The 19,834-nt window shown below is 38.4% G+C and overlaps 1 protein-coding gene across 3 annotated transcripts in view; it reads left to right on the top strand.

Annotated features, from left to right (window-relative positions):
* Positions 1-331: 331 nt before the first annotated feature.
* The window catches only part of CPEB4 (cytoplasmic polyadenylation element binding protein 4), a 62,576-nt gene continuing 43,073 nt past the window's right edge, over positions 332-19,834 (top strand). For 2 of the 3 annotated variants that reach the window (XM_006198970.4, XM_015234964.3), the window contains exons 1-2: positions 332-2,869; positions 19,136-19,217. In XM_006198970.4, the coding sequence (XP_006199032.1) occupies positions 1,745-2,869; positions 19,136-19,217 (1,207 nt within the window). In that variant the 5' untranslated portion in view covers positions 332-1,744. The remainder of the gene's footprint in view (positions 2,870-19,135; positions 19,218-19,834) is intronic. The other variant, XM_072947218.1, reaches the window with a different exon arrangement.

The following is a 19,834-nucleotide window of genomic DNA, read 5'->3' as shown; positions in this document are numbered from 1 at the left end:
CGCGAGTGCCTGTATGCTCCTCCTGCGGATCCTGGTTAGGCAAGATAAACAGCGCAAGAGTCCTTTGCCCACACTAAAGATGGCGACCCGCTGCGCTCCTCTCGGTGGGGAAGCGGGTTCCAGGCTCCAGGCCTCACTGGGCTAGGCGCAGACGGAAGGGGCGTCCCTCGAGGTAACTTTTCGACCTTCCTGGGAGGGGACCTTAGCCAAGAGGCGTGGCCTCATCTGAATTCTAACAGCTGATTGGTCTTTCGGCAGGTGGGCGGGGTGTCTGCCCAACCCCACGCCTCCCTCTTCGAACCGGAAGTGTCTCTTGGTCTTTCCAGCTGGTTGTCATTTCACTCGGCTCGGTCCTGAGGAGAAGGACTCAGCCGCGGCTGCGGGACCCGGGCACCGGGAGGCGGTGGCGGCGGCGGCGGCGGTAGCAGCGGCGACAGCAGAGAAAGAAGAGGAGGAAGGAGAAAAGAAGAAGAACCGGGCGGAGTCCGCCACAACGACAGCGGGGACTGCGGGACCGGGGTAAAGCGACGGCGGCGGCGGCGGCGGCGGCGGCCCGGCAACCGTGAGGAGAAACAAAAGCCTTCTAAATTATACTTTAAAAAAAAAAATCTGGGGGGAAAAAAAAGAGAGAGTAAAGGGGGGAGGCCCTTCTCTTTTAGGATAAGCACCCTAGTGGGTTTTTCCTTTTTTTCCTCTTCCCCCTCCTCCTGCGGAGAATCGAACTGAGAGAACTGAACAAACCGCCCCTGGGTCCCATGAGGGAAAAAAACCCCGGAGCCGCAGAGAGGGGAAGAGGCCGAAACCGCAGGACCTTCCAGGTCAGCCCCTTGGTCCCCGCACCCCCGGGCCGCCAGCTCGTCCTCGTCGAGTCTCGCTAATCCCTCCTGACCGCGGCACCCCCAAGAGGGAGAAACGGGTGTTTCCAACCCATTTCATGGGGGAGAGGAGGCCGGGGGGAGCCCAGGAACAGAGACCGCAGCAAGATCTGCACCCAGAGCTTCAGGAACAGCCCCAGCGGCCAAAGCTGCACCCCGTGAAAGAGCAGAAACAGGACCAGGAACAGCAGAAACCTCCCTGCAACCATCTTTCCATTAGTCAATGCTGATTTCCTCTCCCGCAACCAGGAATTCGCCTCCCACCCCAGATAACCTAATATAATCTATCTACATATATATATATAAATATATAATATATAATGTTCTTAAATTATTCCTGATTTTTTTAACCAAGCTGCCAAGAAAAGAACGTATTCTCCACTTAGCCCTATTCTAATTTTTATGTGAGTAAATCTAAACTGCTGAAGAAGACCATATGTGATTGTTAAATTATATATATATATATATATTTTTACTCTGCGCAGTGCTTATTCTTCTACATCCATAGATGCTTGAGAAGCTGTGTTTTTGTCATTCATGTACGTTTTCCTTTGGAAAAAGAAAGCGCCTATTTTACTAACCAAAGACTTGATTTTTTACCCTCTTCGTTTTTAGTCCCTCCTAGAAATAAGCCCACTTGGATTCGTGTCAATGTTTTAAGATTTTTTTTTAGGTTTTTTTTTTTTTTTTAAATTTCAGAGACCAGAATTCCAAATCTGAACTATTTAGGGTGATAAGCTGCGATCTTTGAGCTAGTTAAAACTAAGACATTTCAAACAAGCAACTTAAATTTGGGGTAGAAGATACAAAGGCTTGTTGTTTTTTACTGTAAGATTTTTATTGTAAGATTCTGAGCCTAAAAATAATAAATGGGGGATTACGGGTTTGGAGTGCTAGTGCAAAGCAATACTGGGAATAAATCTGCTTTTCCAGTCAGATTCCATCCACATCTGCAGCCTCCACACCATCACCAAAATGCCACCCCCAGCCCTGCTGCTTTTATAAATAATAACACAGCTGCCAATGGCAGCAGCGCCGGGTCAGCTTGGCTCTTTCCTGCTCCAGCTACCCATAACATTCAGGATGAGATCTTGGGGTCAGAAAAAGCAAAAAGTCAGCAGCAGGAACAGCAAGACCCTTTAGAAAAGCAGCAGCTCTCCCCAAGTCCAGGTCAGGAAGCTGGAATACTGCCTGAAACTGAGAAGGCAAAATCTGAAGAAAATCAAGGGGACAATTCTTCAGAAAATGGCAATGGGAAGGACAAAATAAGAATCGAATCACCAGTGTTGACAGGGTTTGATTATCAAGAAGCCACGGGGCTAGGTACTTCGACCCAACCCTTGACATCCAGTGCATCGTCTCTTACTGGTTTCAGTAACTGGTCAGCAGCAATAGCGCCTTCTTCCTCTACAATCATCAGTGAAGATGCAAGTTTCTTTCACCAGGGAGGGGTCCCAGCTGCTTCGGCTAATAACGGTGCTCTGTTGTTTCAAAATTTTCCCCATCATGTCAGCCCTGGCTTCGGAGGCAGCTTCTCTCCTCAGATCGGGCCTCTCTCCCAGCACCACCCTCATCACCCTCATTTCCAGCATCATCACAGCCAGCATCAGCAGCAAAGGAGGTCTCCTGCCAGTCCCCATCCCCCACCTTTCACACATAGAAATGCTGCTTTTAACCAGCTGCCTCATTTGGCGAATAATCTTAACAAGCCCCCTTCTCCATGGAGCAGCTACCAGAGTCCCTCTCCTACACCGTCTTCTTCCTGGAGCCCAGGAGGTGGTGGATATGGTGGCTGGGGAGGTTCCCAAGGCCGAGATCACCGCAGAGGGCTGAATGGAGGAATAACGCCCCTGAACTCCATCTCGCCTTTGAAGAAAAATTTTGCAAGCAATCATATTCAGCTCCAGAAGTACACTCGCCCCAGCTCTGCTTTTGCTCCTAAATCCTGGATGGAAGATAGCTTGAACAGGGCTGACAACATTTTTCCTTTTCCGGTAAGATTATTATGTTCCATTATTAGATTAAGATGAATAAGGAAATGGCATGGTGTAATAACTGTGTAACTACGAGAGTCTGAATTGTTCGTATTCATATCAGAGCTCTTCTTGAAAACGAGTTAATTACTAGATGTTATTTTGGCAGGAGAGGAGTGTAATTTGGAACAAAATATTCAGCTGTTTTTTTTGAGGGGTAAATTTCTAATTATTATCTTCCCATAGATAATTGTATAAATTGGCATAATTATGAATACCAGGTAGCTAGTGATGTCATAATTATTAACCATAATCTCTGTCTAGCTTGACAAGAGACTCGGGGTTGATTTTTCCCTACTTATTTTAGTGAGAATAAATAATATATAGATATAAATATATTTCACTGTGGCAGCTGATGGGCATTTTCTATCTATATCCATAAGTGTATAACCAAAACACTTAATTTTTCTCCATTGTAAGGTAGTGAATCCCTGAAAATCAATTATTGAATGACAGTTTTCTCACTGGTTATATTTTAAACCTGAAACCCCTCTGAACCACGCAGTCTGAACAGTCAGAATTCCACAAACTGGCAGTTCCTCATAAACCTTTTTGCAAATTCTGCTTTGTGGCAGTAAGGATTGCTAGAGAGAAGATCTAAATGTTTTCGTCATCCCTATGTATTTTTGAATACTGTGAAGCTGTTGATCTCAGAGTGACTCTTTTATGATGTCTTTCACCCGTTTGTTTATTTTCCAGTGTTAACGCTAGGGGTGTAGATAATTCAGCCATTCCTAAAAATAGATCCAGGCAAAGATCACTTGTCTTGCTTGCCACCAGTGTAGCCTTATGCTGCAGGAGTCACATTGTTTGATGTTTTTGATTTTAATGAGCAGCCAAGTCTAGTTGATAGATGTGAGATAAAGGGAATTTCATAGTTAATTGAACATCAGATGCCCCACTGAATTTGTATACTTTAGCGTATGGTCATTTATATGTTTTTAGGAAATTTAGATGGGTAATAAGGTAACATTGAATCAGTTTTTACAACGAACCCTACAAGGTAAGTTCTAATATTATCCCCATTTTACAGATGAGAAAGTTGAGTATCAGAAAGGTATAATAACTTGCCCCAAAGCACATAACTGATAAGAATACAAACTCTAGGTTAAAAAGCAAGGATTAAAAGCTATGTCTGTAGACATGTGTACATGTCTATATACATGTGTACACAAACATACGTGCTACATACATCTAGAGGGTTAATTTAAAGATCATTCTGCAAGAACTAAAACAGATTCAAAATAGGTGCGGTGTCTCCAAATATGATGTCAGCACCAGTAGAATTATCTGTTTTAATTAATAATTTGCTCAGAGGAGGGGGAAGTTTGCTAATAGAACCCCATGTCATTCCAAGGAATTAAATCGCTCTCTAAGGATTCAGGTAGAATGGTTAGGATGTATCTTAAAATATTTGGTGAAATCCAGTTTTAGATTTTTGAAAATAATTTTTTGCCCAGGTATAAAGAAGCTGTTGGCTTTTGTTTTTAGAAAGGGTTTTTACTCAAACTGAAGAGAGCAATTATCGTGCCTTAGTGGTCAGGTAGAAGGCTGTTGAAGACGTTGGCAGTCCCATGAAATCTATTTTTAAAAAGTTGGTTTTGATATTCCTTTGAACATAAATTTAGAGGAAATTTAATGCAAAAGTAACTTTTATGAATTATTTATGTATTGCTAACTTAAAAAATCCAAGATGGCATTCCCGACATTTTAACTAGATTAAGATTGGCTCAGAATTGAAAATACTTTTCTTTTCTTTTGCTACTATAAACTGACAGAATGAATATGTGACCTCATAGTTTGTTTTGCATTCTTAGTTTATTGATTTTTGATAAAGGTTTGCTTTGGGAAAAATAAAAATCTCAGAAAGTGAATAAACCACATATATGCACATTACTGATATTTTATGGAGCTAATGGAATGTGCTTGACATGTAATTTTTTTCAATCAGATGGTTTCTTAGAGATTAAGCTGGTTTATGAAATAATAATAGACTAAGATTGATGCTAAAAGGTATCGTTAGAAGCTAACTCTTCCCTTAGAATTGTTGTCTATTATGCTGAGGATGGAAAAAAGATGAGTCAATATACCTGCCTCAAACATGGTAGAATGAGAAACTAGGTTGTTCATTTCTGCTCACTGTCCCCATCATTTTTAGGAGAGTGTGTGTATTTGTGTGTGTGAAAGAGAGAAGAGAGAGAGGGAGCGGTTGGGGGGTGGGGAGCTGAGAGCAAGCATTGGGGTGATTTGAAAGTCATATGTGATTTAAAAAAAATCTTTATGACAAGAAATTCCTAGTTGGGTTTTGAAAAATATGAGAAGTTAGTGACCTGAGTACTGTGGTGCTTACTTAAATGAATGCAGTTCTTTGTATGTGTGTATATGTGTGTTTTAAACAATTATTCTTTTGAATTAATTTTTGGCAAAAAAAATACCATTTTGAGTTGATATGAATTACTTGATTAAATTTGATATGAAAAAAGTTGAAGGAACATTTATTTGACTGGGAGCCCAGACACCTAGGTTGTAGTCTTGGCCCTATGAGTGTAATAGCATTTGGGGGCCTCAGTTTCTTTATAAAATCGGAGGAGGGGATGATTCTTAAGTTCCTTATGATCCTAAAACAAGCTGCTGTGGGGTTTAAAGTGCTACAGTCATGGTCCACACTCTTTTTCCTAAGTACTGCTATCTTTTTTAAATGTATTACCTTAAATGCTATTCATTTTAGCAAAGACATTTTATAGATGTTAATATTCAATTCCCATTGCTGTTAGAAAGAATTCCTTAGGTATTATAGAGAGATCTTGAAGTTTACCACAGAAATTACAAGATAGAATTTACATGGCTATATTACAATATTGGTATTCAGTCAAAGGCCAGGATAATATTATTGTGTTAAAAGGAAATAATTTACCTGAAATGTAACTGATACTGGGAAATGTTTATTTTAATTTGAAATGAATCAGAATGGTTTTTACATTTGTTTAATACAGGTTTGGGTACATATAGTGAACTAAAATTAATGATGACATTAGGTTGTTTTTTTGTTTGTTTGTTTGTTTTGCCAATCTTAACCTCTCTTTTACCAATGTTTATGAGCAGGAGCAAAGATTCCAACTATGTGAATAATCCTCTAAGTAACTGATATGACAGGCATTATGTTTTGGTATTTTCTATGTATTAAAATTTGTTTCTAAATTGTTCTTGCTTAGCTGAAAGTTTTCTTCGTGTGAATTCAGATAACATGCCTCAAACCCAGTTTTCAAATACAACTGAACGAATGTGTATTTAATAATAGCCAACATGCCTATGATAATTCTGTTTTACGTATATTAACTCATTTAATTCATTCAACAGTCCTATGAAGTAGAAATTACTGTTTTTGTTATTATTATTACAAGTCACACATGAGGTTGGGGGTGGTGGGAATGCTTCCAAGAGGCATGTAAGATTAGAAGAAAGATTTTTAGAGTGAATAATTGATACCTGCTGATCAAAAGCTGATTATGGATAAAGTTTTGAAAGTGGAAAATAATAAAATACATTTATTTATCAACTTTAAAATATTAGATAATATTCAAATCAATTGTTTGTTTGTTTGTTTTTAGTACCTACTATATACCAGGCACTGAGCTAGGTGCTTTCACATATATTATCTCACTTCCTATATAGGATTTCTCAACCTCTAAACCCTGGCTTTCTTGTCTCAATTTCAAAATGAAGAAACAATGTCCATATTCATGTGACTAAAGGCATGATTTGACCTTACATTAAGGGGGAAAAAATATGCTACCCATCCTGCCAAACACATCCTGGAATTCTGATGTCCAAACCAAATAATATATTGGGGCACCTGCCAATAATTACATTTGAATATAGCACTTCTTTGGAAGGGTGCCTAGATCTTCTCTCCTTACAGGAAAGTGAAGGGAAATTGTGTGGTATACATTCTGATACCCTCTTATCTTCAGCTCAGTTACACCCCAACTAAGAACCGAGAAGTAGGCCACAAGAAAAAAAAAAAAAAGCAGGGGAGACAAAATCTGTCACAAAGACCATCCTAAAACTCGGTTGACAGGGGAGACCTTTTGGGGTTTAGAGCCCGTTTGCTCTTACTTGGTCATCAAGGATTTGTTGTTAAGTTGTCTTGATCAGGCAAATAATCCATGCCACTTGAATAACTCTCCTTGTGTTGTCAGTTTATTGATCCTTAAAATTATATATGTCATCTTATATTTGAGAATAGGAAGTTACTGCATTGCTTCAGTTCTGAAAGTTATGGTGAATTATTAAAATTGTCTAAAGTACAACCTCATTACATTTTTTGGTTTTTAATGTAGTCCCAAGAGGGATCTTTGCATAAGAAACATTTTCTTTGACTTTGTATTTGTTTATATTAGAAGAGGGGAAACTATATATATATATAGTTTATATAATATATATGTTTTAACTATAAAGTATGGGTTGGATGGTTCTGGCTCCAGCAGAACTGAAATATTGGGAGAACTTTGGGAATGCAGATGCAGTGTTACTCCTTTCTGTAGGAAGCCTTTTGACTAGGTTTAATTACTTTTCTGATGGAATCAAAACTCGGGCCGGATAGAGTTTTCTGATTATTTTTTGTCGTGTCTTCAGAGAAGCCATGGAATATGATCAACACACTGTTCGAACATCTTTCAGGAAAAACCTGTTTATTGCAAGCCTAGTGAATGTGGTTGTTGCTAGTTTCAACTAGAAAGATGCTACTGAGTTCATGAGTTTATGCTTTTGAGAATAATTTTTGTTGGTGTTAACAAGACAGAAACGGAAAAGTAGTTTTAAAGTTAACGTATACCTACTTTGAATTTTAGTCTAAATTTATTTTCCTTATGACTTTTCTGTCTTGCTATAAGGAAAATAAGCTTGAAGTTCCATTATCACATTTTTTTCACCACTGTATTGTACCTTAGTTTTTGGTCCCATCACAGGTAAACTAATGTGTCTGATGCTTTTCTCTTTAAGGCAGGGAGCTTATAACATAAACATTCACTTTAATTGTTCTTGACAAAAACTTACGTTATATTTAATTGTTCAAAGAAAATTGTTTTTGCAGAAATTTAAGTATATTTTTTACCATGATACATTGATAGCAATATTATCATTTTTTACTTCAAATTTAGTGTAGAGTCTCATCATATTTTATAATATTGAAACAGAAGGAGTTCCACTTTCAGGTTTTCAGAAAATTCTTAGTAGATAGAAAGGTCTATAGATCCTATTTTTAATCAGTTTCTGAAGATGAAACTTGAATAATTACTGAGAAAGGCAATTGTGAGAAGCCAAAAATGTAGTAAACTGAAGCCCAGGCCCTGAATCCAAACAGACCTAAGTTTGACTCTGAACTCTAATTAGCTGTGCGACCTTGAGCAAATCGTTTAAATTTGGGAAGACAATCCTCATCAAGATATTAATTCCTAGGAGGAAAGGATTATTGTGAGGTACTTTAAGTATGAGGCCATATTAGGTGGCTTAATTTTTTTTTAATTTAAAATATGACTCTCTAATATTGGGTAAAATCATGAAATTAAAGTAATTACAAAAAGCTTGGGTATCTATGAAAGATTCTGAGCAGTCCTTAGAATTGCTTATTGTATTATATAAGCTCTACTTCTCAGAGTACTCCTTTTGAATAAGCTAGATGCAACCCAGAGCAGGTAGGACATTTAGCAGGATTATCAATTTTCTTGAAGAGAAGTTTTATAATTGTACATATACCCAGACTTTTATTGGCGTTGGCAGCCTGCATCTTTCAGTAGTTTGAAAGATTCGGCTTATAGTAGTTTTAACAAATTTAGGACATTTGATTGTTTTTGTATGCATTAAAGGAGACTCTCCGTTAATGGAGCATTTATGATTGTTGGTAAGAAACAGGAAAACGTACCGTACATTTGAGTTGGGAATGTTTTAGCTTTTATCGTGGAATTAAGTTTTTTTTTTTTATATTTTAATTAATATATTTGGTACCTATTTATTGAGTGCCTCCTGCGTTATAAGCTAGGCACAGGACTAGATATCTCATAAAAATTGTTTTGATCTGTAATGTATTTCTCTGCTAATCTTTGAATGATAATGAAGATGCATTATTTTTTTATCATTATAAACAAATTAGCAACTAGCCCAATAGTTATATTTTATTTTAATCCAAGAGCTGTTTAAACTTTGAGGCAAACTAACAGGTTCAGCTTTAGGTATAACAGAAACAATGTGTAAATGGCATTTCCAAATGTTTTATTAATGGTCATATTTATAAATACACACCTATACACAGTAAGTGCTTTTTTAAGTTCTGTGACAACATCGTACCACAAAAGGCAGACTTTAGCCAGTGGGTTGCAGAATTCAGATCTCATTACATGTCCAGGGAAAAACTCCGTCCAGCCACTTGAGGTCCTCTCTCATGTTTGCAGACTGAATTTTTAGTTTAAAGCCTTAAGCTGAACAAGTACTTTTCATATTTGTAGAGTTATTTAGATTGGACAAAATTTCTATTTGCTGAATATTCAGATATATCCCAATCATTGTTTTCTTGTAGATCTAAAATAAGTTATAGTTAATCCCTCAGTATACATTTTAAAACATGTTTATATTTAAATATTATGCAACGTATTTTTAATAACAGTTTTTCCAGGTGTTTTTGAGGAATGCATCTGGTGCTAGTTAGTAAAGTAGTTGTTATAAGCTTACTGTCTCTAAGAACCTTAAAAGGAATCAAACAAAAGGAGTTAGTATAAGAACTTAGAAAAGTTATCTTAATTATCTTAGGGAAGTCAGATTTGAGTTCCAACAATGGTTTTACCACTTGCTAGCTATGTGACCAGGGCAAGCTACTCAGCTTTCCTGATCCTTCATTTTCTCATTTCTTTTTGTCCAGTCCTTTTGAAGATAAAATGTAATATGTCTAATATTTGGCTTCCAAAAGATTTTGTTGATATAAGAAAGTCAACACAGAAATATTAAAAATTTTGTGAATAGCACAGATTCTTCTTATGTGAAAACCATTGTGTGAGGTAATTTGAGCTTCCTGTCAAAGAAGGATTTTATAAACTGAACTGCCAATTTTGTTTAATAAAATCACTGCACTTAATAGTCACTGTACTTAACAGCCTACATGACGCTCTCATTTTCTTGAGCACTGCAGGAAAATCAAGTGACCAGCTGTTTGTTTCCTCTTTGGGTAAAGATTTTCCCCCTCATGTCTCTTCAGTTTCTTATTTTGGAAAAATTTAAATTTAAAAATTTAAAATATTCCATAGCTGGAATAATGTAGCAAACTACATGAACATGTCATGTGGCTTCCAACAGTGGTCAGCTCCTGCACGGTCCTCTTTCATCTCTCTTCCTGACCCTCTTTTCCTGCTTTCATATTATTTTGAAGCTAATATATTTCCTAATTATTTCCCAGCTAATTATTTCCCAGCTAATATATCACTTCATCTGTAAATGGTTTAGTATTTCAGAGATATTTAGTATCTCTAAAAGCAAGTCTTTTTTCCTCCCTAAAAAACATACAAAAATATTTTCTAGCTGTTTTTTTTTTTTTTTAAAGAAAGATAGTGGAAACTGAAGCAAGGCCCACATTTCTGTTGTGCTTGTTCAGCCTGTTTCGCTACTCAAGCTGGTGCTAATATCTAAAGAAACCACTTCTGGCCCCATCTCCTCCCTCCTGGGCTAAGAAGGGCGCTGGTGGTCACATGGCCATCAGAAAAGAAAAAAAGAGGGAGAGAGAGAGATCCAACAAAACATCATCTGATGACCAAAAATGTGAGAGGAGATTGTCCAGGTTTCCTCGCTCCATCTCAGCCTTCTCCCGGATTCAGGCTTCTCTAGACTTTTTGGAAGGCTGTCCAAAAGGAGAGAGAACAGGACAGGACTGAGAGCTTTTTGGTTGCATTTTTATTTGCTAGACCAGTTTTTTTTTTTTTTAAGGGGAATCTAGAGGTTTGGAGTCTTTTGCAGGCCTTTGGACTACATCACACTTTTTCATCTCTTTCTCTTTTTCAACTCACAAGTGTTTGGTGCTTACAGTGGCTTGTGTGCTGGGAATACAGGACCAAGGCAGACGTGCTTCTCAAGGAGTGTACAGGCCAGTGACTTCTTGCTTTGTGCCTGAGTGTTGAGAAGCGCTTTCTGCTCAGGAGACTCTGAAGAGCTAAGGGTGTGAGAGTGGGAGCTGTGAGGGCCCAGAAAGGCTGACACCGGGCACAGGCTGCCTCTTGACATTGCTGTCAAGGCTCGCGAAAGCTCAGAGATGTTAAGGATATTGTGGGTTATAGGATACGAGCCTCAGTTTAGGAATAAAGATTGTGTATTTAGGTGACCATTCTCTCTGCTAACTCTGGACCCTGATCAGGCCCAGCAGACGTGGAGCAGAGGAATGCTGACAGCCAGTAAGCAGCCAAAGATAGAGGAATGGCCAGAAGGATCTAAATGACTTCATTCCTTAGGGCTGCATTTTAGTAGTATTTACCTACTGTCCCGAACTAATGACCTCTTGCCCCAAATAGCTTATTTGATGGAAAAAAATCTTTTTCTATTTTGTTTCTTTATGAAAATGAGCTACAGGAAAAAGCATGGCACAGCTGAATTATTCAGATATACACAAACAGTACCTACTTAAATATGTTCGTTTCAGGCCCTTTTGCTGTTTGACCACAGAGAGAGAAGGGGCAGAGCGTGTCTCTTAACTGGCTCGTGTCGTGCACGGTCTGTCATGGACCTCATCTCATTTCTCCTCACTCCTGTTTTATGAGGGAGATGCCATCCCCATTTTGTTGATGAAGTCAAGGTTCAGAGATGCAGTATCAAGATTACTCGTCTAGTGAGTGGTGATTTAAATGCCGGTCTTGGAATAGATTTTAATTATTTCTCTCCGCCGGGCAAGGTGAAAATGAACAAATAGTTAATAAGAGGAAGGGGTCTATTGACCCAGGAACTGACTGATCAAGTCTAGAAATGCCAAGTTGTGATTTTAATACAGTTAAGTGGTGAGAAGAAATATTTACCATTTTAAGATCTTTTAATGAGGAAAATGAGTGTGTTTATTTAGTGAAGTTAGAATAAAAGAAAGTTTTCTAAAAGACTTTCTGGAGAGATCTGATTCGTCAGTTCACATGGGAGCAAATGGAGCTCCTGATCCAATCAGGGTAATCCACCGAAGACATGGATGGATTTTGTTATAGTGTATTCTATTAGGGGGCACTTGCTAGCCTCAGCTCTGTAAGAGGCTTTGCCTTCATTATAAAGTGGTCATAATGAGAAAGTACCTACTAAAGAGGGACCCTGCTAAGAAATATGAGATGGTACTAAACCTGGTTTCTCCTTCTTTCACTTTAACCACTGACGCTTGTTCTCTGCATTCAGACCCTGTATACGGTGAAGGATTTCAAACCTTACAGGTGTTAACAGATTGAAATTTCTAGGTCACGACAAAGCTCATTTAAATGGACCACTTTTCTGAGCTTCTGCTCTGAAATCGGACTCCACCACTTACTTGGTGACTTTGAGGACAATTGGTTAACTTCTCATAGCTTCATTTGCCTAAAATGGGGTTAATAATTGTACCCAGTTTACATGATGGTTGTGAGGAACTGATGTACATATGTCATACATTACTCACGTGAGACACAACACTGAGCCGGGAGGGACATGTTAGTCACTTTAATAATGATGGTGACGATGATGAGGGACTTGCTGTATGCTGCACAGTTGTTCTGGTCTGTGGCTGTGGAGATGAGTGGTGCTCACAGTCCAGTGTTGGGAGGCGGGGTTAGCTGTAACCGAGCTTGTCGATATCACGTGGGATGTCAGCGTGCTAGGGGAGTCTGGGGGAAAGGGGGGCTTGTGCCTGCAACAGGGATGGAAGGGTCTTGAAAGTTGACTATACTGTCAACCTGTGATGTCGGTGGGTTTAAGTATTTAATCCAAGTAGAGTATTTACATTTGGCAAATTTTGGATTAAAACTCCCATAGTTACCTTTGATTATGGGCTCTGCTGGCATCTCAGACTTCCTAGTTATTTTGGCAGCTCGTACACTGGCATAGACTTTCCTTTCAAACCAAAATATTTTCCTTTCCCTTCAAAGTTTAAGACAGAAAGAGAAACTTCCATAAGCTGATACAGAGCCATAGCAGTCTGAGAAGTGATGATCACAGTAATATCTGTCTTTATAGGAAGATAATGAGTAAAGGGAGTAGCTGAATTTTGGCTTTGGTTCTTAATAATGTGGTTATATTCAATTTAGTACATTTTGTGTTTTAGACCAGATCTAGTAATGCTAAAATATACTACCTCAAATATAATAAGGCAGGAACCAATAGAGGAGTGGTCATGGTGGTTGATTTCTTGAAGTTGAACTTGATTGTAATCTTTTTCCAATTAATGCATCTTAGAGCTGGGAAGAGAGGGCTTTGTTTTGGGTTTTGAGAGCAAAGCCCTTCTCTTCATAAGGAAACCTTAAAATGGCTGGTGTAGACTATTTAAGCTGGACTGCATCACAGCCGTCAACCAGGATGTAAGTTACAAATCACACCCCCAAGTATCTAATGATGTTAACCTGTGGAATGGAATTGCTTAACTCAGTGGTTCTCCAAGTGTGGTCCCTGGCTTCACTTGTAAACTTGTTAGAAATGTGAATTCTTGGATCCTACCCAGACCTACTGAATGAGAGACTTCGGGGGTTGACCCAGTACTCTATGTTCTGATGGGACCTCCAGATGGCTCTGGTGTACTCTTAAATATGAGAAACACCAGCTTATATTATCCATCTGGATGTTTAAGAAAAAGAAAAAGTTATGAAATAATAATTTTGATTTTGTAGCATAGTTGGAATCTAGTTGTTCATCCTGACAGTGATAGACCGTCAGGTTCCTGTGCTGCTTTTGGCTGCTTCTGGGATGTTAAATAAAAAGCCATGTCATCAATTCTATGCTGATGTAGCTATTTTGCCGTGGCAGTCAGGGTTATTCAGGTATATATTAAAAGGACAGGTCCTCCTCTGTGAAACACTTATTTGCTTTGTCAGAAGGTTATTTTTATCAACTTTGATTTTCATAGCATCTTGTGTAGTTTTTCCTTTAGACATTGTCCTGTGAAGTAGAGATGACAGAAACTGAAACCAACCAGTTACTGACCTGTAACTCAATATATTTAGTATAACAATTAAGATTACAAAATAAAAAGAGATCTAGGCACAGTTGTAATCCAGTTTGCCTTGCTGAGCCTTGGAAATAATTGGTGGTCTTTTATTTTTATTGATGATTATTAAGTGTACACGTTCTAGAATCAGAAGGTCTTGGTTCAGATTCTGCCTTCTCCACTTACCTGACATTAATAAACTTACTTAATCACTTTACTTTCTTCATCTGTGAAATGGGATAACTGAACACTTCATTGTATAGGCTTTTTGTGAGGAGTAAATGCGATTGTGCATGTAAGGCGTTAGAGCTTGATACATGTTAGCTGCTGATATTATTATTGTAACTATTACTGCCACTTCAGTTCCTGTGGTTGGCTGCAGTTAACCTAGAGATGCGTTTGTGTTAGGTCTCTAATCTGTGTACCACTATCTGTCATCTCAATAGGAAGAAGGAAGATACAGCTTCTCTATCTCTTCTTATGTTTTAAGTATCTCTGATATTATCCTATGTTACTCTTATGCATACATTTTGTTCTTTTGTTTTATTGAGTAATAATTGAGTGCCTACTGTTTGCTAGCTGCTAGCCAGCATGTTCCTGCCCCCAGGACCCTTATGGCAGAGTGTCTTGTTTATCCTAATTTATATCTTAAGGAGTGTGGTATTTTGACTACCACAACCATTACTTTACCCAAGGAAGCACCACCTAGTTTGGAGTGAAACTTGGGCTTGAATCTTGGCTAAGCTGCTGAACTGCGTGGTAACATACCTGTGCAGTGAACTGTGGATTTTCCCCAGTCTTGGTTGTTATCATTAAAATGAGAATAATGCAGTCTAACTTATAAGGAGGTCTGAAGATTAATTAGGACAGTATTTAAAAGGCACCTAGAATAATGTCAGGTGCTTAGTGGATGCTCAGTGAAGGGCAGCTGCGCTTTTCTCTTTTTCTTCCCTGTACGCTGCCGAGAGAGACTGGCAATGATAGCTTGGAGCAAATAGAGTTGTCACTGGCTTTTGCTTTATCGTAGATTCTTTGGACTTTTATCTGAAATCAGAATATCCTGCTTCAACAAATTATTTTAAGTAACTTTTTTGGAAAAAGCTCGATATTTTGCATTTGTGAATAGCTTAATGAAGATGCAGTCAGTGACTGTCCTTTTAAGACTCCAAGACATCATTTTCTTATTAATCTGTCATTGACCCCACCTTTTTGTAGGCAAGAAGTGATAAACTTTGGTTAGTCATTGCCCTTCACATTTTTGGTTGCTGCCATACTCAATCAGAACTTAAACTGCAAATCTTGAAGAGCATAGACCATCTTAGAATGTCAGAAAGCTAGAATATAAATAAATGTATTATGGAGCCAGGAAAGGAACATTAGAGATCTAATCAAACTCCGTTTTCGGATCAGCAAAGAGGTCTAGAGGATGAACGTGCCCAAGTTCACAAGACACGCCGGACTTCCTGGTGTCTAAGGCTCGTTTCCACTGATGCTTACCTTCATATCTTGGTCATCAGCTCAAGTTCCATTAAGAAGAGCTGTCACTTAACAAGATTTCTATTTTATAGTTAGTTTACTTTCTGGGAAATGGATACTAGAAAATAGATAAGTGGTTATGATATTTGGCCCAATTAGCAAGCCAAAAACGTAAGACTGAAGCGTGAAATACAGAGATCAAAGCACTCTTGATTTGATACTTTGGTTGTTGGGCAGGAAAACCAGCATTGTTTGTGCTGTTCTTATTCTTTGGATTTATTTGTGTCTGTACACCTCTGTCTACTTCTTAATGGCACAGACATTTATATTTCAGTCCTTTTTAAAAAAAATGGATACTTTAAATGGACAGATCAGTGAGGGAATAATCAGAATGGTAAACTTTGGACCCTCTCTGGGAACAGAATGCTTACTTGACAAAATATGTGGCTTTGAACTCTTTAAATTGCCACAGCGTGATAAGAAACAACGTGATATACAAATGTAAAGGAGTTTGTAATGATCATATTTACAAATAAGGTTGGATTATGGGGAGGAGTACACATTAGACCAGAGTTGGCAAAAATGTGGTACTTGTGCCATTGGGTCTTATATCTTGTGTGTAGTAATCCTTAGTGATCTGTTGAAACACTGTTTTCTTCTAATACATACAGAGCCAGGAGATTCTTGTCAACGCATTGCATCTGAGAGTCAGTACCAGTTGGTCAGAGTTTGTATATTGGTATTTGTCTGTCATCCTTGTATAACATTGTGACAAATGAAAGCTAGTATACGTGTGAAAAGGGTTTTTTTTTTTTTTGCTTCTTAATCCTACAAAGCATTACCAAAATTTTAAATATTCATTTAGGGTTTTAGTTTCAAGGTACTCTACCAGTTAGAAGTCAGTGGTGGTTATTTTCGCAAGTCTTTACCTTCTAGGCAATAGCCTGCGTGAGGGTGTGAGTATGAAGTGGCTTTGCTAAATTCCAATAACACATTTGGAAACTTATAGGTGAAAAAGCTGCTTCTTTACTTACTGGAAACAGCTGTCGTAAAACAAACCAAACAAAAAACACTGTGTGTAATATTCCTCATCAACTGATTCTCTGCGGTGCTCTTGTCATTCAGTGATTGGCAAAATGCAAGTTCTGGAACTTGAAAGGTTGTTTCCTACTTTAGTTTCACTGAAAAAAAAAAAATAGTAGGCTGAGGTCTTTTTCTCCATCTCTCCCCCCGCCCCCACCACGATCGCAGTTACTTTGAACAAAAAACCCCTACAACTCTATAGCCAGAAAGGGGATGTATAAAAACAAACCTGTAATATAAGGACATAGGAGAAAAGAAATATTTTAAACATTTAAAAATTACTTGAAAGAATTCATTCATTAAGCAAACATATGCATGCTTTCTAACCTGCCAGCTCCTGTGTGAGGCACAGTGATACAGAAACATCGAACAAGGCTTTTCAGCCTGTTTTGCATCATGGCACATATAGAAAGTGATCATATTGAAACAGAAATCATCTGCCAGGGACTTCCTACCACAGCAGGCCCCCTGGGCAGTCCTGTGGCTCGAAGAGTTGAGTATCTCGGCACACCATCACCCTTTGGAGTTACAGACATTGGGAACATTTGATGGAAGACATACTTCCTACCCTTGAGAAACTGACAGTCAGAAGACACAGGCAAGTGAGCAGACACTGAGAATTAGTGCCTCCGAGACTGGCTTTGTGTTGGAGATACAGACAGTGGCTGGCCTGATTATGAGTGTGGTTCACAGGATGCTGAAGGGTGGACACATCCAGCTACAGCAGAATGAGATAGTGGAATTTTATTTTAACCTTTTTCTTAAGTTATTCGTCAAATGCATTTTGCTTCCAAAGGAATACGCAGTGAAGTTTTGATTTTATTCAGTGCTTGAGATGAGGAAGGATAAAAACAGAAGAGTTTTTCTTTTTTGTGAACATTAACCCTTAGAAATTCTCATTCTGACCACCTGACCGCCTGCCTCCCTATAGACCTTGTTGAGAAGATGAGGGTAATGAGGAAAGAATCAGGAGGAAAAGTGGGAAAGATATTCTGGAGGAGCCATACCAGTTGGGAGCAGAATAGCATCTTAAGGCACTTACTCCCCATCCCATCTTCATCCCCTGCCATGCTAGGGGAAAAAATCTGTAATACTTCCTGCTTAAAATATTGGATTATATCCCAATATAACTGCCCTTGGACTCCGCAGTTTGCAGAAGTTTAAAAAATTTTTGTATCATAAAACAATTCAGTGAACATTACTGACTATCTGTGTGGTGGGGTGGGGTCAGGGGGAGTGGTCCCTATTTCAAGGAAGAAAAATAGTACAGGGTGAGTAGTGTTATAGAAGGACAAAAGAGACACGTCAGGGTGATCAAAAGATGCTCTTGAGTGGAGGACAAGCTCTGTCAACCTGAAAGTTCTAGAGGTAAGCTAGGAAGCTGGAAAAGTGAGATCCCGACAAGCTTAAAAGGGGGGGATACAATTAGGTGAATTCTCTGAAAAAGCCAAAGCTTTGAATTAAAAACTAATGAGAGGCAGGGGAGGGTACAGCTCAGTGATAGAGTGCGTGCTTAGCATGCACGAGGTCCTAGGTTCAATCCCTAGTACCTCTGTTAAAAAAATACAATAAAATAAATAAACCTAATTACCTACACCCCCCCAAAAGAAATTCAATAAAAATAAAATTTAAAAAAGATAATGAGAGAAAATTGAATTGAAGAGAAGGTTATGAAATCGTGCTCATCAGATTCCTTTAGCAGCCCCCTTTTCTTTAACACCCTTGCTGTGGTCTCTGTCTGTAGATGTGTTTATTCTTAAGGTGGGTCAGAAATGTGTACTACTGCTTCCCCTTTGGTATTTAATTTGAAAATGTTTTCATCTACGTTCTACTAACAAGCTAAACTTTAATTTTAGTTCTCTCTTGTACTTTTCATCCTGAAGAATGCCTCAGCGCTTGGAGGGTTGTGTCTTTTCAGATTCCTCACCCACTTGTGACATGGATTTTGTTAAGCCAGGGTTTAGACCAGCAATGTTCTCCACTCCCTGTCTGCCTTTTAATTTGAAGGGCAGAAAAATCAAGAATACTTTGCCATTCAGTGGTCTTACAGACATTGGATGACTATTTTCAGATCTTGGCCTAAGAGTAAATATAGCTGTTCTGAATAGCACGTGTAGACGTCACCTTAGTAAATGACGGCTGGAACACATTACTGCCGTCGTAAGTGGCAGAGAAAGATTACAAATTTTATTTTTACCTTTGTGTAATGTTCTTAACCGGATAGAAATTAGTTTGTTTTTGCTCTGTTCATAAAAGTAATGCTTTAACTGAAATTATTATTAAAACCGAATCAGTCTTTGCTGAGCACTGGGTACTCATTTTGTGGTTTTTGGTGTTTCGCAAGTGTTAAAAATAAAATGTAGTAATTATGTGCCTTACATGGGAGGGAGGAAGATTGCCACTTTTTGATCTTTGTCCCATCAAATGCAGCTTATCGTCCTCTTTTATAATTAAGTCCTGTTTTAAAAGTGGTCTGTGGCTGTTTGTGTTTACAGGATCGCCCCAGGACATTTGACATGCACTCACTGGAGAGTTCACTCATTGACATAATGAGAGCTGAAAATGATTCGATTAAAGGTAATTTTCAAAATGTAACTATCTGATGTTAGTAAATATTTTAAAATTTGTATTATCTATGTAATATGATGGGCAATATGGCAGATATTAAAGGTTCCTATTTTGTATCCAGTCAGTTCCATCATTTTATACATGTACCTCTTCCTGTTAAAAAAAAAATCAAGCATTTGATACCCACTGTCGGCCCTTCACAATAAAAACAGCTAAGGGAACTACAAGAGTGCTAATTGCTAAGGGATGGCGGTTAACCGGAAAGATGGGAACCATTCTCCTCATTTTTGTAATATCTTAGGCAAAACCTGGTTAGTGCCTCAAACGTGTATGTCTGTCCACCTATGAACAGTGACAGTGTGCTAGGAAGAGTTCAAATGTTGACAGATTTTTTTTTAACCTAGTTTCACATTTTAAGAAATGGCCGACAGTTTCAGAGTTAAAATGAAGCTTTGTAGTTCTTGAAATATTTTTTATGTATATTATGTTAAAAAAAAAAGTGTTACTCCTACTTGGATTCTGGTCCCAGTTCTTTTACCTTGAATATGATATTGCAGTTTGACTAGGCCTCAGTTTCTTCCTCTTTAGAATAAAGGACTTAGAACCACTCTTATAATAAGGGACTT

The sequence above is a fragment of the Vicugna pacos genome, chromosome 22, assembly GCF_048564905.1.
Source record: "Vicugna pacos chromosome 22, VicPac4, whole genome shotgun sequence".
Taxonomy (NCBI): domain Eukaryota; kingdom Metazoa; phylum Chordata; class Mammalia; order Artiodactyla; family Camelidae; genus Vicugna; species Vicugna pacos.
Note: the sequence above shows the minus strand (reverse complement) of the source record. Positions and strands in the feature narration are given on the sequence as shown.